This window comes from Pezoporus occidentalis, unplaced genomic scaffold (assembly GCF_034315485.1).
Source record: "Pezoporus occidentalis ecotype Australia unplaced genomic scaffold, CSIRO_AGI_Poc_V1 ctg28, whole genome shotgun sequence".
Lineage (NCBI taxonomy): Eukaryota > Metazoa > Chordata > Aves > Psittaciformes > Psittacidae > Pezoporus > Pezoporus occidentalis.
Genome location: NW_026914718.1, coordinates 4,884,410 through 4,900,201, shown reverse-complemented (window position 1 = coordinate 4,900,201; position 15,792 = coordinate 4,884,410). Strand labels below are relative to the sequence as shown.

General features: G+C 44.0%; 1 protein-coding gene across 10 annotated transcripts in view; it reads right to left on the bottom strand.

The window, feature by feature from the left end:
* The window catches only part of GLI3 (GLI family zinc finger 3), a 209,048-nt gene that overhangs the window by 130,415 nt on the left and 62,841 nt on the right, over positions 1-15,792 (bottom strand). For 9 of the 10 annotated variants that reach the window (XM_062625360.1, XM_062625364.1, XM_062625362.1 and 6 more), the window contains one exon: positions 12,255-12,497. In XM_062625360.1, the coding sequence (XP_062481344.1) occupies positions 12,255-12,497 (243 nt within the window). Of the gene's footprint in view, positions 1-12,254; positions 12,498-12,629; positions 12,838-15,792 lie in introns of all 10 variants that reach the window. The other variant, XM_062625365.1, reaches the window with a different exon arrangement.

The following is a 15,792-nucleotide window of genomic DNA, read 5'->3' as shown; positions in this document are numbered from 1 at the left end:
ATAGAGTTACACGAAAACAGTACCAATAACAGAACACATCAAGGAGCTGGAAGGCACTGGCTTCCTATTTCATCACCAAACGCAGGGTATGATTCCCACATGCTTCCATGCTGCCTTCTGATTGCTTCTATTTCACCAACAGCAGACTTTGCCCCTTGAAAAAAGGGGTAAATGTTTTTTCATAAACAAACCCTTTTAAGTGCTTATGCATTTTTTAATAAATTAATGCTGATCATTGCCAACATTCCCATATCCTGAGTGCTCTTCCCTGAGCTGAAAGGCACAAATGCAAAATCCAGCAGTACAGGAACAAACTGGCAATAGGATGATTTCTGATTCTGAAGCCAAACATTATCACTCCCCTGCTTCAAAAAGGAGAAAAAGGGAGGTGGGCACAGGAAAAGAACAGAAAAAGAAGGACTGCCAAACCCAGCAGGCTAAGGAGAGTAACCGGAAGCATACAATTTACTGCTAATGGTTCAGTGTCTGCAAAGGACTGTTCAAGCTGTGCTCAACAAAAACTCAGTAATAGCCAAAGAGGGGAGCAAAAAAAAGGTAAGATGTTTGGTTTTACTTTCTGTTAAATACTGTTAAATATGAAGCACTTAAAAAATTAGAATGAAATAATGTAATAATGCTTTGTACAGGTGGTACCGAGGTCCCTGGCTGGGCCTTCAGACAAAACCATTCCCATGTAAACCTTAAAGAGGATTAATCCTCAAGGACCACTGTAATGAGACCTTAAAAGGCTGAACAACAGCAGCCTATCACGGAGGGAAGCAGTAGCCTGCTCCCAGAAGTCTTCTCTAGCAGAGTTACATCAAAGCAAACTGGGACCAGATAGCAGGATTCTGCAAGAATCCCTTATCTCGGCGCTAACGGATGCTTCTCCTCTGATTGTCTTGAACTGCCACCTGTCCCAGGCATCTTTGAAGGCAACGCTAAGCCTGTGATGGATCTGACCTCCTTGAGCTGAGATTCTTTTATGTCTTTCTTCATTTTCTGCTCTGTTACATTCTTTCCCTGCAACGCACACTACATGAAACAAAGGGAGTTCTCACTCCTTGACTTACTGTCCCCAGCTATTTGAAAGCAAAAAAACCCAACAATGTTAAGGATTATATTCCACCCGCAATATGGAGCTGTCCTCAGGAGACAAGCCTCTTATTTTTGAGAGTTATAACTAGATGGCTTTTACACGAAGGGACTTTACAATGAGGTTCAGCATTGCTGGGAGCCAAGATATGAAAGCTGCATATCGGAGATAGCTTAAAAACCAAAAAGGTTCATAATACACAAGTATATGAAAAAATCACATTGCAAAAATAAGCAGGAAAATAACCAGGAAGCAACAAGCCTCAGAGAAAACAACAAACTACTGCAGGGTATGCACGCATCCCATATTGCACACAAATACCCTAGGATACCAGCATCCAGCATACTGTAACAGTGCCGAATCCATCCAAGATAAAAATAGTTGGCCAGTTCAAGTAAAATAGCAGCAATCAGATCTTTCTACTTAAGACACACTAACATAAAGCATACACCCAGCTCACATAAAGGGTTTTTACCATGGATGTCACATCAGGGTGTGTCTGTAAGCAGCAATATGCTGGCAACCACGCTCCCACCATCTTGGTGATATATATTTCTAGTAGACATCAGCCAGAGATAGAGCTGAAGATGGGTTCAAGGGGCTGTCACCAAGTTTTAGTCTGATAGCTACAAGCCACAGTACACAAGTCACCACAGTCCTAAAAAGGCTGGGCTGAGGAGGAATGGTGCTATGGGTCTGGTTTCCCCACTCTGGCACTTAATTCTGGACCAGTTTTTAAGCCTTTTTCTTCTAAGTACATGGCACTGTCAGAAGGACAGGAAGCAAAGGCTAGCTAGGGTGAAGAGGACATTGTCTGCCAAGAGCACCTCAGTGACATGCACTACAAAATGTAAGGGTATCATTAGCTGCATTTAGATGGGACTCATGGAAGTACCACGCAGCAGGACTGGAGCAGGAAAGAGAACACACCTTCTGCTTTGGAAGCTACCTGGGAAGTAACAGCCGGGAGAATTCCATCAGCCATGTAAAAGGCAAGATTCTGCACACACAGCTGAGCTGGACACTTAAGCTCTCATCATTACACACAGGTAAGGAAAGACTGCAGCAAACCCCCTCTGTACAGACCACCTTTCTGTGTGGCATACACCCAACACTAACATCTATGGGAGGACCACCACAGCAGGCTTTGTCCTCAATCTGCCTCTCTGGTTTATAACGTACAGAGGATAAAAGCACTACTAAACACAGGATGTGTGTTAATCTGCGATGTACAAGATAACTAACTCCTGTCTTGGAAAATACATGCACTTCTTCACAAGAACCCAGAAACACTTGCACAGGACAGCACGTTAGGTTTCATTCAGTTTTGTGGTTTTTCCATGGGAGCTGACAAAGCCAGATCAGGACTTTGGCCTTCATTTATAGGGGTTTCTTCAGCTGGCTTTATCTGCCTACAAGCCTGTTTAAATTTAAATGAAGTTGACAAATCAAAATCTCTAAGAGTGAAAATAACCACAGAGCATGGTCACTGCCAGTCTCAGGCAATGCAGAGGCATATATGAGCAGGCCATACATCAGACTTTCTAAATCAAACATCCCAAGCACTGGGCAGCTCAGTGATTAGCCAGTGATATATGACTAGTGCTGCTCTTCTCCCTTCTAGCTGAAAGAAGAAAAAAATCCCACTCATGTCATAGCAGCAATTTATGTTTTTGATGTCTGGCTCCAATTTATTGTTAAAAGCACTGTAGATCACTGGCCTTGATGCCAACTCAAATACCGTCCAGCATGAAACATGGTTTTGGTGCCAACAGCTTCCTATCACTGTACCATGCTGGTACATCCCGGTGAAGTGAGCAACCCCTGTTTATAGAAAATACAGGCCTTGATCCAACAAACCTTATTCACCCAAGTAACCCAATTTCATTTCAGCAACTACATCTAACAGAAGTCAAAGCCAAAGCTGGAGCCTTTCAGCAGCAGTATCAGTAGGCAGGTTGGTGAAAATCCTACAAATCAAATGCAGTACCTTTTTATGCTAAGGAGTCTGACACACTGGAATGCAACTTACTTCAACACATTCTACCTCATTAGTTATTTGCTTCAACACTCGGTATGGTGTTACACTCAGCTGTTACCGTATCAGCCATTTATTGACAAGTATGTTGTATGCCAGTACTTTTGGCTTGCTACCATAAGCTACTTCAACAGGGGACTGTAGATAGAGGAATAACGATATTCAGCTCTTCATTTGCAAAATGGTAACATGGATCCTTGGGAATTATGATTTACAATTACAGCTAGCACAAGGAGCAGGTAAGATTAAAGGGTAGAATATAAGGCAACTGGGGATTATTCCAAAGTTCACTGAAGCCAGCAGCTGTTGATTCACTGAATTCATTGGGCTGCGGATCAGCTCCATTTGGCTGCTGGGAGAAATGATGGCTCAGGGCAGCACTGAAATGTGAAAGGGAAACCAGAATTAGCAGCGGGGCAAGCTCACAGCTCCCTTAGTGTGAAGCTCACAGCTCCTGTGTGAAGCCAAAACCAAGCATAATTTGGATTAGAAAGTGATTCTGATGTCTGAAGAGTTATCTGTGCTGAACTCAAAAATCTCAGCAAGACAAATCCTGAAAGACAATACATCTGCTTCTCCTCTGTTATTCATTTTTAAAACAAGGACAAAGATAATGGACAAGCCTATGAGCATACACACTCCCATGCACTTAACTGTCTTTCTGCTGCTGTGTACTGACCACCACCACACATGCCAATGACCACACATCAATACACCAGTACTCTTTAAAACACAGCTACCAATACACTGGTGTTTAGCAGTGTATGGGTTACCCACACTGGTGGCTGCTGCCTTAGCTGTAAGTTATATGATCACAGATAAAGGTATCATATATAGAGAATCATAGAATAGTTAGGGTTGAAAAGGATCTTAAGATCATCTAGTTCCAACCCCCCTGCCATGGGCAGGGACACCTCACACTAAACCATATCACCCAAGGCTTTGTCCAACCTGGCCTTGAACACTGCCAGGGATGGAGCATTCACAACCACCCAGGGCAACCCATTCCAGTGCCTCAGCACCCTTACTGGGAAGAATTTCTTCCTTATAGCCAATCTAAACTTCCCCTGTTTAAGTTTTAACCTGTTACCCCTTGTCCTGTCACTACAGTCCCTAATGAAGAGTCCCTCCCCAGCATCTCTATAGGCCCCCTTCAGATACTGGAAGGCTGCTATGAGGTCTTATATATATGTAACTCCACAGGGGTGAGTGCTCCTGACATGATCTCCAAACTCAGACATGACCCTCTGAGCAAGCTCAAGAGCCCAAGTTGCAAGTAATTAGTAAGAATTTCAAGAGTACTGTGTAGACTACCCAAAAGCCAGGCTAAGAGAAAGCTAACTGGGTTGCTTTGTGTGAATAAAAGGAAGCAGAAGCTAAGAGGCTCTCCTCCCTAGTACTGAGCTCAATCAATAGGTATAAAGCAGTATTTGCTAGTGATCCTGAAAATGGTTCAGCAATCAGAGCATTTAAACTGTCTTAAAAGTAAAGGCCTGTTCAATCCTGGACTCCAAACAGAGGCTGAAGGTGCTACTGAGAGACTTCAGTGGGACAATCTTGAAGCTGCACCTTGCCAACAGGAACTGTGCTGCCAGTTCAGAACCTCCTTTAGCAAGCCCACGCCATGGGGAGAGCGGGCCCATGGTGCCCCAATGCTGCTATTAGCCCCACTACCTGGCCTGAGGCATCCTCTGGGACACAACACCCTCCTCCAGTGTCCACTCATTTTGGCACAAGAAGGGTAGTGCACATCTACATCTCAGTGACAAGCACTCAGGATGCAAGGAAATTTACATAAGGGAATCACAGACTGTTTTGAGTTGGAGATTAAGATCATCTAGCTCCATCCCCCCTGCCATGACAGAGGAGCACCCTGCAGACATCACTCACTCTGCAACCCAATTATTCCCACGGATTTCTTCACAAGAGCTGGATGATGGCAGTGGAGATGAGGATAAAAAGAACTGAATTTAAAAGTTTGTTTGCCACATTTGGACATGGTGATTGAAACATTACAAGACTGAGGAGGATTCAGTCTTACAATGAGATCTTCGATACTTTAGAGGTCTAAGATGGGACTATGTATATCCAAGATGCTCATACAGAGTTGACAGATAGATACAACACAGGATGTACTGAAGACCCGTCTTCCTAGGGCAGCAGACAAACCAGCTAGGATCCTCCCAGGCATGAAAATGGCACTGCTTAGGCAACTGAATTCCTTCTATAGCACTGACCACATGGAAGGCCACCAATGCAAGAGAACCATCTCCCTGGTAGTGTAAAGCACTGCCCAACAGTTAAGTACATGGCTTGTACTCACCATCCCAGGAGCATATACTTCAGTTCTTGATGAAAATCATGATCACTGAACTAGCACCTGGTTCATGTGTTCCCCATACTTTGCCATAAAGTTGCTGCAGTCACAAAACTCCTTATAGATGGACGGAGCATCTGACACCAAAAGCTGCACGAGGCTGAGTTCCACCTAACCCTTCTCAAAGCTCTAACTAAGCCAAGTCAAAGAGGCTGCTTTTCAAACCCCATCCCTTTGGCCAAGAAATGCTCACAGGACAAAGCACTCACAAAAAGCTGACTAACAGACAGCAACTTCAGGCATTACGGGTTGCTTCATGATTTGCAACAAATGATGTTTATCTTCCTTTGGCCCCTGGTTCCCTACATACCTGTCATACTTGGCCAACCACTTGCGCTACACAGACTCAAGAGCACAGAGATCACTCTGATAACTAATAAAAAGAAGGAAACTAATGATCTTGCCTGTTGAAATGGTAGTAACGAGCACCACAGTTATGTGTCAGGCTGGGGGGTTTTGGTGTACAGCAATGGGAAGTACCACATCTGCATGCCAGCAGATCTCTAGGAGGGAAGAATAAATTTATCCAAACTTCTCAACTCAGACTTCTATGGCTTCTAATTTTATCTTTTTCCCCACCTTCCAGCTGCTGACGCTATGGAAGTTACCATGTAGGGACACAACCATCAGTCCAAACCCGCTACAGACCTTGTAACAAGGCTCTCCAAAGACTGAAATGCCCACCTATCAAGGGACACAGCAACTCCTGAAGCAGCTTTTCATTCTCTCCTGATTTAGGGACAGTTGATCTGCCTTGAGGCTAGAAATAGATTACATTATTTCTTGGCTTACCACCCCGACCCCCCACCCCCCAAGTTCTTAACTATGATTCTATGGCTCTGAGCAATGTATTCTGTCTCCTTCCATGAAGGCAGTATTCAACAAACACATACTGTAAAGTATCTAACACAGGTTTAAGTGACAAACCAAATCAATATGTGAAAGAGGGGTTTTACATTTATTTTCTCTTTTTTCAGGAATGGGAAAATGAAGACAAAACCTCACCCAACAGCTTACATGCACCTGAACAACCAAAAAAGAAGGAGACAGTAACAGAATCCATCTGCTTCTCAGAAGGCTCCATACCTGGTAGTGCCTGGCAGGTAAATTCTCTTTAGGGGATTCATTTTCTTTTAATGGGATCCTCAGGACACAGAAATTTTGAAGTCCAGCAGAATTACAGGGCTATAGGAGACATCATAAATACCCTAATTCTGTCCTTCACACAAACACTATCACCTCTTTCTGTGTCATTACCTGTAGTTTCCAGCTGAAATTAATACTACTGGTAACAACAAAAAAAAAGTCAATATTCAAAGGTATGTATTCACCCACCTAAAACCAAAACAAAATAAAGAACTATTGAAAGATCACCTTTCAGCTTCTCAACCACATCACATATCAAGGCCTTACAGATGCTCGCAGCTCTGCAGCCTGTCTCATAGTGAGGAAAGAGAAAACCAGGTAGAAGAAAGGTTGTCTCAATGTCCTACTTCTAGGTGTAAATCTATGGGTGCAATTGTTACTTCCAAGTGAGAGATTCACACAGGGGCAGCAACTCCAGGGCTCTCGCAAGACTGTTTATGCCACAAAATTCCTCCAGAGAAACAGGCAGGAATACTCATAATAAGCAGAACTTCTCAAATACAACCCAGGAGGTTTGGGAGCCCTCTTGGAGAACGTTTTGCCATTTATAAGCTGCTAAGCTTACAAGGTCTGCAGCACCTTCCTGAATTTCAAACTGAAGTTGTCTCTGACTCTAAATTTGATTTTGAGAACAGTAACACTTTTTTTGTTGGAGGCTACTGAAAGATACTATTATATTTTACATTTTTATCCCAAAATCTTTAACGCAAACCGTGCTGATTTTTCTTGAAGACCACCATTTCAGTTGCTCAGCTGACACCAGTAATCTGACATTCACTTTTATACTACAGGCTTTTTCCTGTGAGCTTTATTAAAAGCTTTAGATTTCCCCTTTTTTCAACTATCCCTCCATGACAACATTTGGAACCCACCCCATAAATCACTGTCAGTGGAGAGTTTTGTTACCAAAGCACTTAAGCCCCTCCCCTGCAAAAGGCTGCGGAAAGAGCTAAGAATTAGGACCTAGATTTTCAGAGGTATTAAGAGGCCAAGCTCGCTTTGAAACTGGAAAGCCCCTAAATGTCTCCAAAGACCCCAGCCCTAAATCTCTACAAGGATTCCTTACTGACACTCTCCTACTGCTCTCCAACAAGGCTGGAGGGAAACCCTCTGCTAAAAGCTGTCCCAAGCTCATGCCGCCCCGTGACACTGAGAAGCTATAGGCAAGTTAAATTCCCACTTTGGGACACTCCAGTTGTACCCCTGAAGTTCCAAAATATACCAGGGGAGACAAGGGAGGCCACCAGCTCCCCCCTCTACAAAGCAAATGAGGACCCATATCTGTGAGCTCTCATCTGGACTGCTCTGTCATAGCTGGCCTTCATGGTTCAAGCGCCACTGCCATGAAAAGCCATTGCTTTTACTTAGTGCATTTTAAGACTGTTTCCAGCTACCTGTCTGCATTTACAGAAACAGAATCTGATTTCTCCTGCCTTTCCTCTTCTATAGGGACATGAAACAAAGAGGATTTCTTGTCAGTAGAAATTAAAGCTCAGTAAATAAACAAGTGCACCTTGTGAACCTGCACTGGATTTTCCCTGCTGTGGTCTTTTGCTCATGTTGCCAATTGATTTTGAGATGACACTAACACTGGGTAATCTAACCCAGGCAGTTATGTGGGGTTCGATCCTTAGAAAGCACAAGTCCAGGGACATTCAGTGGGAACCGAGGGCAATCAATACCTTAGGAGGGTTAATCCTATGAAATGTGCAATAAGCAGTTCCCACTTCCCAAGACACAGAAGCTTCAAAGCCAGCAGAATACCAGCAGCCCTGGTAAGGAGGTAAAAGAAAAAAAAAGAGGGGAAAAAAAGGAGTTCCTGCTTTCAGCTACATTCAGTGAAACCTTTTGGAGATTAAGCGATGTCCCAGAAAGAGAATCCTGCCAGGGCCACTCCTGCATATACAGATTGTTAGATCAGAGCCAACTGAACTGTCACTGCTTTTTACTTCAGATAATTCTTCAGGCTTTACTAATTAGGTACGAACAATTCTTTCAGATGAGCTGTGAAACCCAGGGAAGAATACCAGCAGTATGTTTTAAATCAAAGTGTTTACATCAGGAATGATTCATTTTTTCCATGAGGAATGACTTGCAAGACAAGCAGCCTTAGCACTGCCATAAATCTGCATGAGAATTAAAACTGGGAAAGAACATAAAGAGAAATTGCTATCCCCACCACCCCTGCCTCAGCCCCACCTCTAGAGACAGAATCTACACTAACAAGGGGCTCCGACTACCACTGCAATCAGTGTTTGGGAAACACATGGGTTTAAATCTATTTAAGAAACACTGTGATTAAGCTCAGTGACCCTGCTCTCTTCAATGAAGGCACAACACTTGAAGGCAAACTCCAGCACTGTCATCTGCCCTAAAGCTTTTCAACAGAAAAAAGTTTATAAAAAAGTTTAAAACCACCACAAACCCAAGACCTTAGACTTTGTTTAAATGGTGATTAAGAAATACCTAACAAAAAAAACACAAAACAAAGCTGTCTGGTTCAGGCCTGTATGTTTTCCCTCTTATCCCTCGAGGATAGAGGGCCGTGAGCTGAGCACGAGGCCACGCTCTTTTCCTCTGCTGCTAAATAGTTGAGGGGTTCTCTGGCAGTGCAGAAGGGCTGCCGGCTCTACGGCATGTTTCATCCTAGCTGTCTGAAAAGCTGGTCCACTTGAAACACAACCATTATCCCCACCCGCAGCACTCTGCAGGAGAGCAAACTCCCCCTCAATGAGGTATTTATTCCGCATATATGGGAACTATTATTTCCAACTTTTACAACAGTCATTTTAATTAGGGAAGAAAAATGAGAACAAAAAAGTCCTGCAATGCACAGAGAGACACACGTATTTACATGTAGAACTGGAAAGCATTCGGGTTGTTTCTAATAACTGCAGCTCCTGGAGGGGACATGCCTTCCACACACAATTGACTTAAATTCTCTTTTTCTTTTCTTGCCATAAAAATATACAGATGTCTTTCTTCAAAAAAATTATTTTCCCTTTTCCTGTCTTACAGGAAGCCTGCCCGCACTTTTAAATACAAAGTGGGTATAAATAGAAGCACAAATTAGGCATCTTGAAAAGTCTGTATTTTCCAACCACAGAGAAACTAAGAAATTGCTGTGAGTGTTTACATATCTGACTGTGTTGAATTAAAACTGTGTTTTCTATCCATATGACCAGCAAAACAGGCAAAAAAACTAAGGAAGGGAACAACAGACTTAGTGGTTCTTCACCTGTTGCTACAGTGGGACTAGGGTGTCTTTACATTATTCAGCCTTCTTCATATGGCCCACTATAACTGTCAGCCTGAATACAGTCACCACTTTCATGAAAGCATGTCTTACATATATAAATGATACAACCACTATGAAAATTTCAGTGAGCCTGTCTGCTTTCCTATAAATCTAACTAGACATTTATCTCTTTAGTTGTCCTTCCGTATCACATTTATTAAAGGTAAATAAAAGCATGATGGCTCTTTAGATGACATTAATAGCTTGAGGGATTTTTATAAATCACTGAGTAGCAGTGTCCAGCTCACAACAGCAGTGGTGAAACAGGTCTGCCCATCTGATGTTTTCTGACTTAGCCTTCTGCTTTAACATCATGTTGCTCATTTAAAATTAACTCATCTCCTGTTTCTTTGCTGTTGTAACTTCTGCTGTTCTCTCAACTTCTGACATCAATGTTTTTCTAGCAGCCCACGTATCCCAGCCAGCTAGTGTTGTTGGTCACTATACAGATGCAGTAGCTTCATTAAATTGAGAACTCTCAAATTCAATGTAACAAAAAAAACTAAATGCAAACCACTCAGACTCATTCTGGCTGGTCAGCCCTTCTCCAGTCTGAATTTGCAGTAGTATCAATAACTTCTTGAACTAGATTTAAGGGGTGAGCTGGCAGCTGGTCAAAACAGCAGTCATTACCACTAAATTCAGCATCAGGTTTGCTGCTTATTTGGGAGGTTGTATTTGTCACACATTTCATCTCTCCCCACCTGTACTGCCTACAGAGAAGTTATCTGGCTTCCCCAATAAGGTATATTTTATCTGGGGGTTGCATTAACAAACTATAAGCTACAAATGGTGTCTCTGACCCACAAGCTCACACCCCTCTACATGCCATGGCTCATGAGCGGTCCTCCACTCTGCACATCCACTCCTCTCTCTGGCAGAGGAGTCTGCTGCTGGTGCGCTGCAGCACATCCTCCCAGACACAGAGATGAGTAACTCCCCCAGAGGGTTTGAGCAGGGCTGTGTGAGAGTGCAGGAGGAGGGTGTAGAGAAACCAACTGCCTACACTGAAAGAGAGCTCAAAAGCTTAACTGCAAACTTTTCCCCTAAATACTGATCCAAACTACAAAGACAACAAGTGTTCCTTTTCTCATAATACCTCCATCCTTATTAACAATCAGGCTTTTTTTTTTTGTTAAAGGAGGCTGGTGAGACTTAAGGTTGTGCAAGACATACTTTGATCTGCACCCTGATGAGTGAACATTCCCCTTTGCTGCTAGCCCAACTAATGAAGGGATAAAATTAGCTTTTATCCCTGGCACTTTCCTTAGCGAAAAAAACAGGCACTAATCAGCTGTCCTCACTAATCAGTCATCTGGCTAATGACCTTTTGCCTTAAAACACTCAAATTTCTGAATGATGTGGAAGGCAAAAAAAACCCCAACACAGACTGGCCCCTCTTTGTGGGTCTTAAGCCTATCATCTGGAACTGGAGACTGGGAGGTTAAATCGCAAATCTGTATCCTGACTGGGTGATAAATCTGTAATCAAAAGGCACAAGCCTTGACACCTCAAGATGTACTTCATTACTACACAACTAAATGGGGTTGGTTTTTTTCCTTTCTTTTTCTGTAAACTAGAAGCAGATGAAAAAAAAAAAAATTGCTTAACTCCCTCCTATTTTGCCTGTGGAGAAATCCATTCCACATCTGTGTTCAAGTGTCAGTTAATTTCTTACTTCTTTATTAATGCCTGAGCAGGAATTCAGAAGTTGAAAACATTTGCCTTTCTTTTCCTGCCCTAAAACTTCAGGGAAGAAAACGGCAAAACCACTCCATGAGCCCACAGAGTCAAACACACACAAATCCCTAAAAAGCCTCGGAAACAAAGCCTCCCAAAAACACAGCAACAAGCCTTCCAGTCCCCAGCCCCCTGCAATTCCTCACTGCACAAGGCACAGTCCTTCCTCTGAATACCATACTTGAACCTTATTTTAAAAGAGGGATTTTAAGGCCTGTTTCATTTTCCTTCTGTGCTTTCCGTAATGAGCCTTCCCCCCCTCCTCCTTCTTGCATTAAGGAGGTGGGGCAAACGCAACCCTGGATGGCTGAGGAGGATTAGCAACAGATGAGATGTCCTGTGGAAGTTGTTTTGCAGAGGCCTGTGGCGATTTCAAGCTGCAATACTGCACCCTGGTTTCTAACTTCATAGCGAAGACTGTGTTTACCTCAAGCTCCCCCAGACAAGGCAGTCCTCCCTGGGGACAATGCGAGGCGACAAACAGAAATCACATTACATTCGACAGCCTTGAGAGCCTTCCAACCTTGCATCCCCAAATGACCCAGCACTCGATACTCACGGTAATGAGGGTCCATGTAACCGTTTCGGGGGTCCATGGTAAACAGCGTCCCGCGGTAAGGTACAGAAGGTTCGGGAAGGTGCGATATAGATCCATGGATCTCTTTCTTGATTAATGAGGCCCTTTCCTCACTCGACGTGGAAGGCTCTTCACTGATCTTGCCGAGGCCTTGCCCACCCTGCGGCTGCATTGTGATCGCGTTCCTTCTCTCTCTGTGATAGGTCTGCCCAGGACTTTCATCCTCTGCAAAAAAAACGAGGGAGAAGAAAGAAAGAAGGGAAGGGGGAAGAGAGACACACACTTTTAGCCCATTTATAGCTAACAGAATAAAGAGAAGTTCTTCCCCCTCCCTCCTCCTCATCACCCCCTCGTCACGGTGCAAGTTGGTGACAGTAGGTGCACGTGTGGCTATGAGGGATGCTCTGGGGAAGGCTGCCTGCTCCAAGCAGGAGGCTGCTGGGCAGTAGATCATCGTCACCCATGCGCCGATGCTCCTACCGGCAGGGCTATCAATTGTGCGAGGACAGACATAGGCTTGCTGTTTTCTTGCCTCTGGGACAAGGAGACTGGGGGTTTGGGCTGCCTGATGGGGAGGCAAGAAACAATTTGTCACGAAGAGGAGAAGATGAACCCCAACAGCAGGGTCTAAATCAAACCTAGCCACTCACCGCTGCCCTGCGGCCCAGCTCCAGTGCCTGAGGATTGCCTGTGTGAGACGCTGGAGCCTTGCAGGAAGGTTAGCAGCAATCAGAAGGAAGGTGAGCAACAATAAAATTGCTTAAGATACAGCACGAGCAGCATCAGGCAGGCCCAAGTGAGGCCACCCACTCTAACAGGGTCACTGCATGGACCAGTGTGCCAGCGGGTGGGAGCATGCTCCCCATCCCGCTTTTTCCCCCCATATCCACACAAACAAATCCTCAAATTCTTGTTCAAATGAACAAAGGGAAAAGGTGGGGGGGAAATTAGAAGGGTCAAACTCAAGCCTGTCTGGAGCAAGCCTATGGTACCACTTGTAGGGGGAAAAGAGCCTCCTGAGGATAGCTCTACCAGCCTTCCCTTGCAGACAGCCCCAGAACCAGGAGCTCCCACAGGAATTTTAACCCCTGGGGGCCACACGTACCCTTCAGAAACCAAGCCAAGTGGTTCTGTTCCTCAAAAGCCAGATGCATGTTCCTGGGTACATTTTACACATGCCAGAGGGGTTTTGTTAGCTCTGCTGTAGCTGCTCTCCTTAAGTTGCATTTATTGCTTTGAAATACAGAGACCTTTCTCTAAACAAAGCATGATTGCTGGCTGTAACCCTTGGCTGATACCAGGCACGCTCTGAGTACAGCCCTGTCCAAGTCAACCATGCCTCACATGTGGGTGCACACCAGTACATCTTGAAGTAGTACTGGTATATACGCTCAGCTTCAGAAGTTGCTCGGCAGTTCTAGAAGTACACGAGGAACCTCGCGTTATTAAAAACCAGGCACAAAAATAGCTAACTAGAAAGGAAATGAAAACGCCCTTAGGAAATAAAGCTAAGGTAAACCTACTCTACAACACACAGGCAAGGAAGAATCATTGACAATGGTGCCAAGATTGCGCTCAAGTTGTCAGAGATCAGAGGTCAGGGCTAACTTCTCACTTGTACCTTGCCCTGGTGCACTCATTCACGCACCGAAAGCGCCAGCCAGCAATTTACCAGGAGACTAACTACTTTCATCAAGCCTGACACCAGCCTAACTCAACCTATTTGCCTTCATGTGAATTCGATTAGAAGCAGGCTCTGTACTTAGATACCTGGAGCTGAATTTTGGCCATTATACGCACAAACTAGCTATGCCATTCCTTTGAACGCAGCGCTCAGTAAGCTTCTCCCTGCCCCCTCTCCTCCCAAGTACCTACAACAAGAAAACCCAGCAGTGTAGCCTATTGAGTGCTTAATTATTTTCCTATCTCCAAGTATTACAGCAACCGGGGTCTGCTGACTTATCAGCATCTTCCAGGGACTGAATTCCTTTAACAGCCAGCAGTAATTCTCCATATAGAGCTTTTTCAGGCTTGGGTCTGAGGAGAAAGAGTTAATGGAAATGGACAACACCACTGCAGAGTTTAAACCCTTTGCCCTTTTCTACTTTTTATTAATATGCACAGGCACCGGTCCCTGCTCTGGATTAGCAGGGTTTAAGGTTTCAACTTTTTACACCAAAGCTGGTTTTAGTTAGCGAACTGCAAGAAGGGAGTTTAAAAACTTTAACAATTATATGAGGTTTTTAGAAAGCTGCTTGTATAACTGAAAAATAAAGAAAATAAAACACCCCAAAGTCGTATTTTCCATTACATTTCTCTCTAGCCAGAGTCTTTTCTGGTAAATTTCAACCTAGAGTGAACTTTCACTGATGAGAGGTAAACTCTTGTAAAAATAGGGGATTACACTCCATTTGAAATCCTGACAGACCCTCAAGCAGAGCAAACTAACCTGTGCTACCACAGCACAGAAAGCAGCACGCTGGAGTGATTTGTGGGGCTGTATAATCAATCCAAGGATCAGATAGGATTTCAGTTCTTTTACTCTTCCATATAAAGATAATATTTGTTAAAACTGCCATCCTGGGACACAACAAGGAGCTGATGTCTGTCTGCAGGCTCCACTTTTATGCTTTCCTTCTCGAAACATGCATGTGTCATGAATCAAGGTAGCGACTGCTATGGAACAAGCTCATTTTCCAAATTGCCGAATGAAATTCAAAACCTACTTTCAGTAACTTTGAAACTAAAGGAAAAATGTGGTTGGTTTTAATCAGCTTTTTCTTTTGGTTCCTCGAGGAAAAAAAAAAAACCAAACAAAAACCATATTAAAAAAGCAGTATTTTTACATCTGCATCAACCAACTCTCTCCCCATTAAGAAATTACCGGTGTGTGATGTTAGAAGTGAAACCGTTTTTGTTTGCCATTTAAAAACTCCCCCAGCAGGATTTCAGTAAACAGGATTATCTATGCAATAAGAAAGTATACTCAATAGCCAAAGCACTTCACTAACTTAATGCTCTGCACTGCTGAGCTGCTTTGGATAGAGAAACTTGACAGCACCCATGCTCCGGGACACGAGCAGGCAGGCGGTTTGCAGGAGCTCCCCGAGTGGGAAACTCCTCCCGCAGTAACTAACGCTGCCGACTCTCCCCAGGGCAGGCGAGCCACTCCAGCGCACCAAAAGGCACAAGCTGTCTAATCTTGTTCTGTTTCAGCTGAATCACTCAATAGAGTTTTCAGAGTAAGTGCGGGCGAGCCGTGCCAGGCCAAATTATTGACAGAAACATGCTGCCCACCATGGCAACAAGTGGGACTCTGCAGCAAAAGCATCAGCAAACAGCCCGCTTCTCCAGCAGCATCTGCCAAAAGGGGCTTACAGCCAAATACACAACAACTGTTACTGCTCTGTGCTCGCGTTTTAGAAGTGGCCAGCTTTAGGGTCAAAAGAAACATCCTATTTATTAAAGCCTTGCAGAGAAAAATGCCCAAGTTAAAGGGCCTGATCCTCCCTTGTATCTC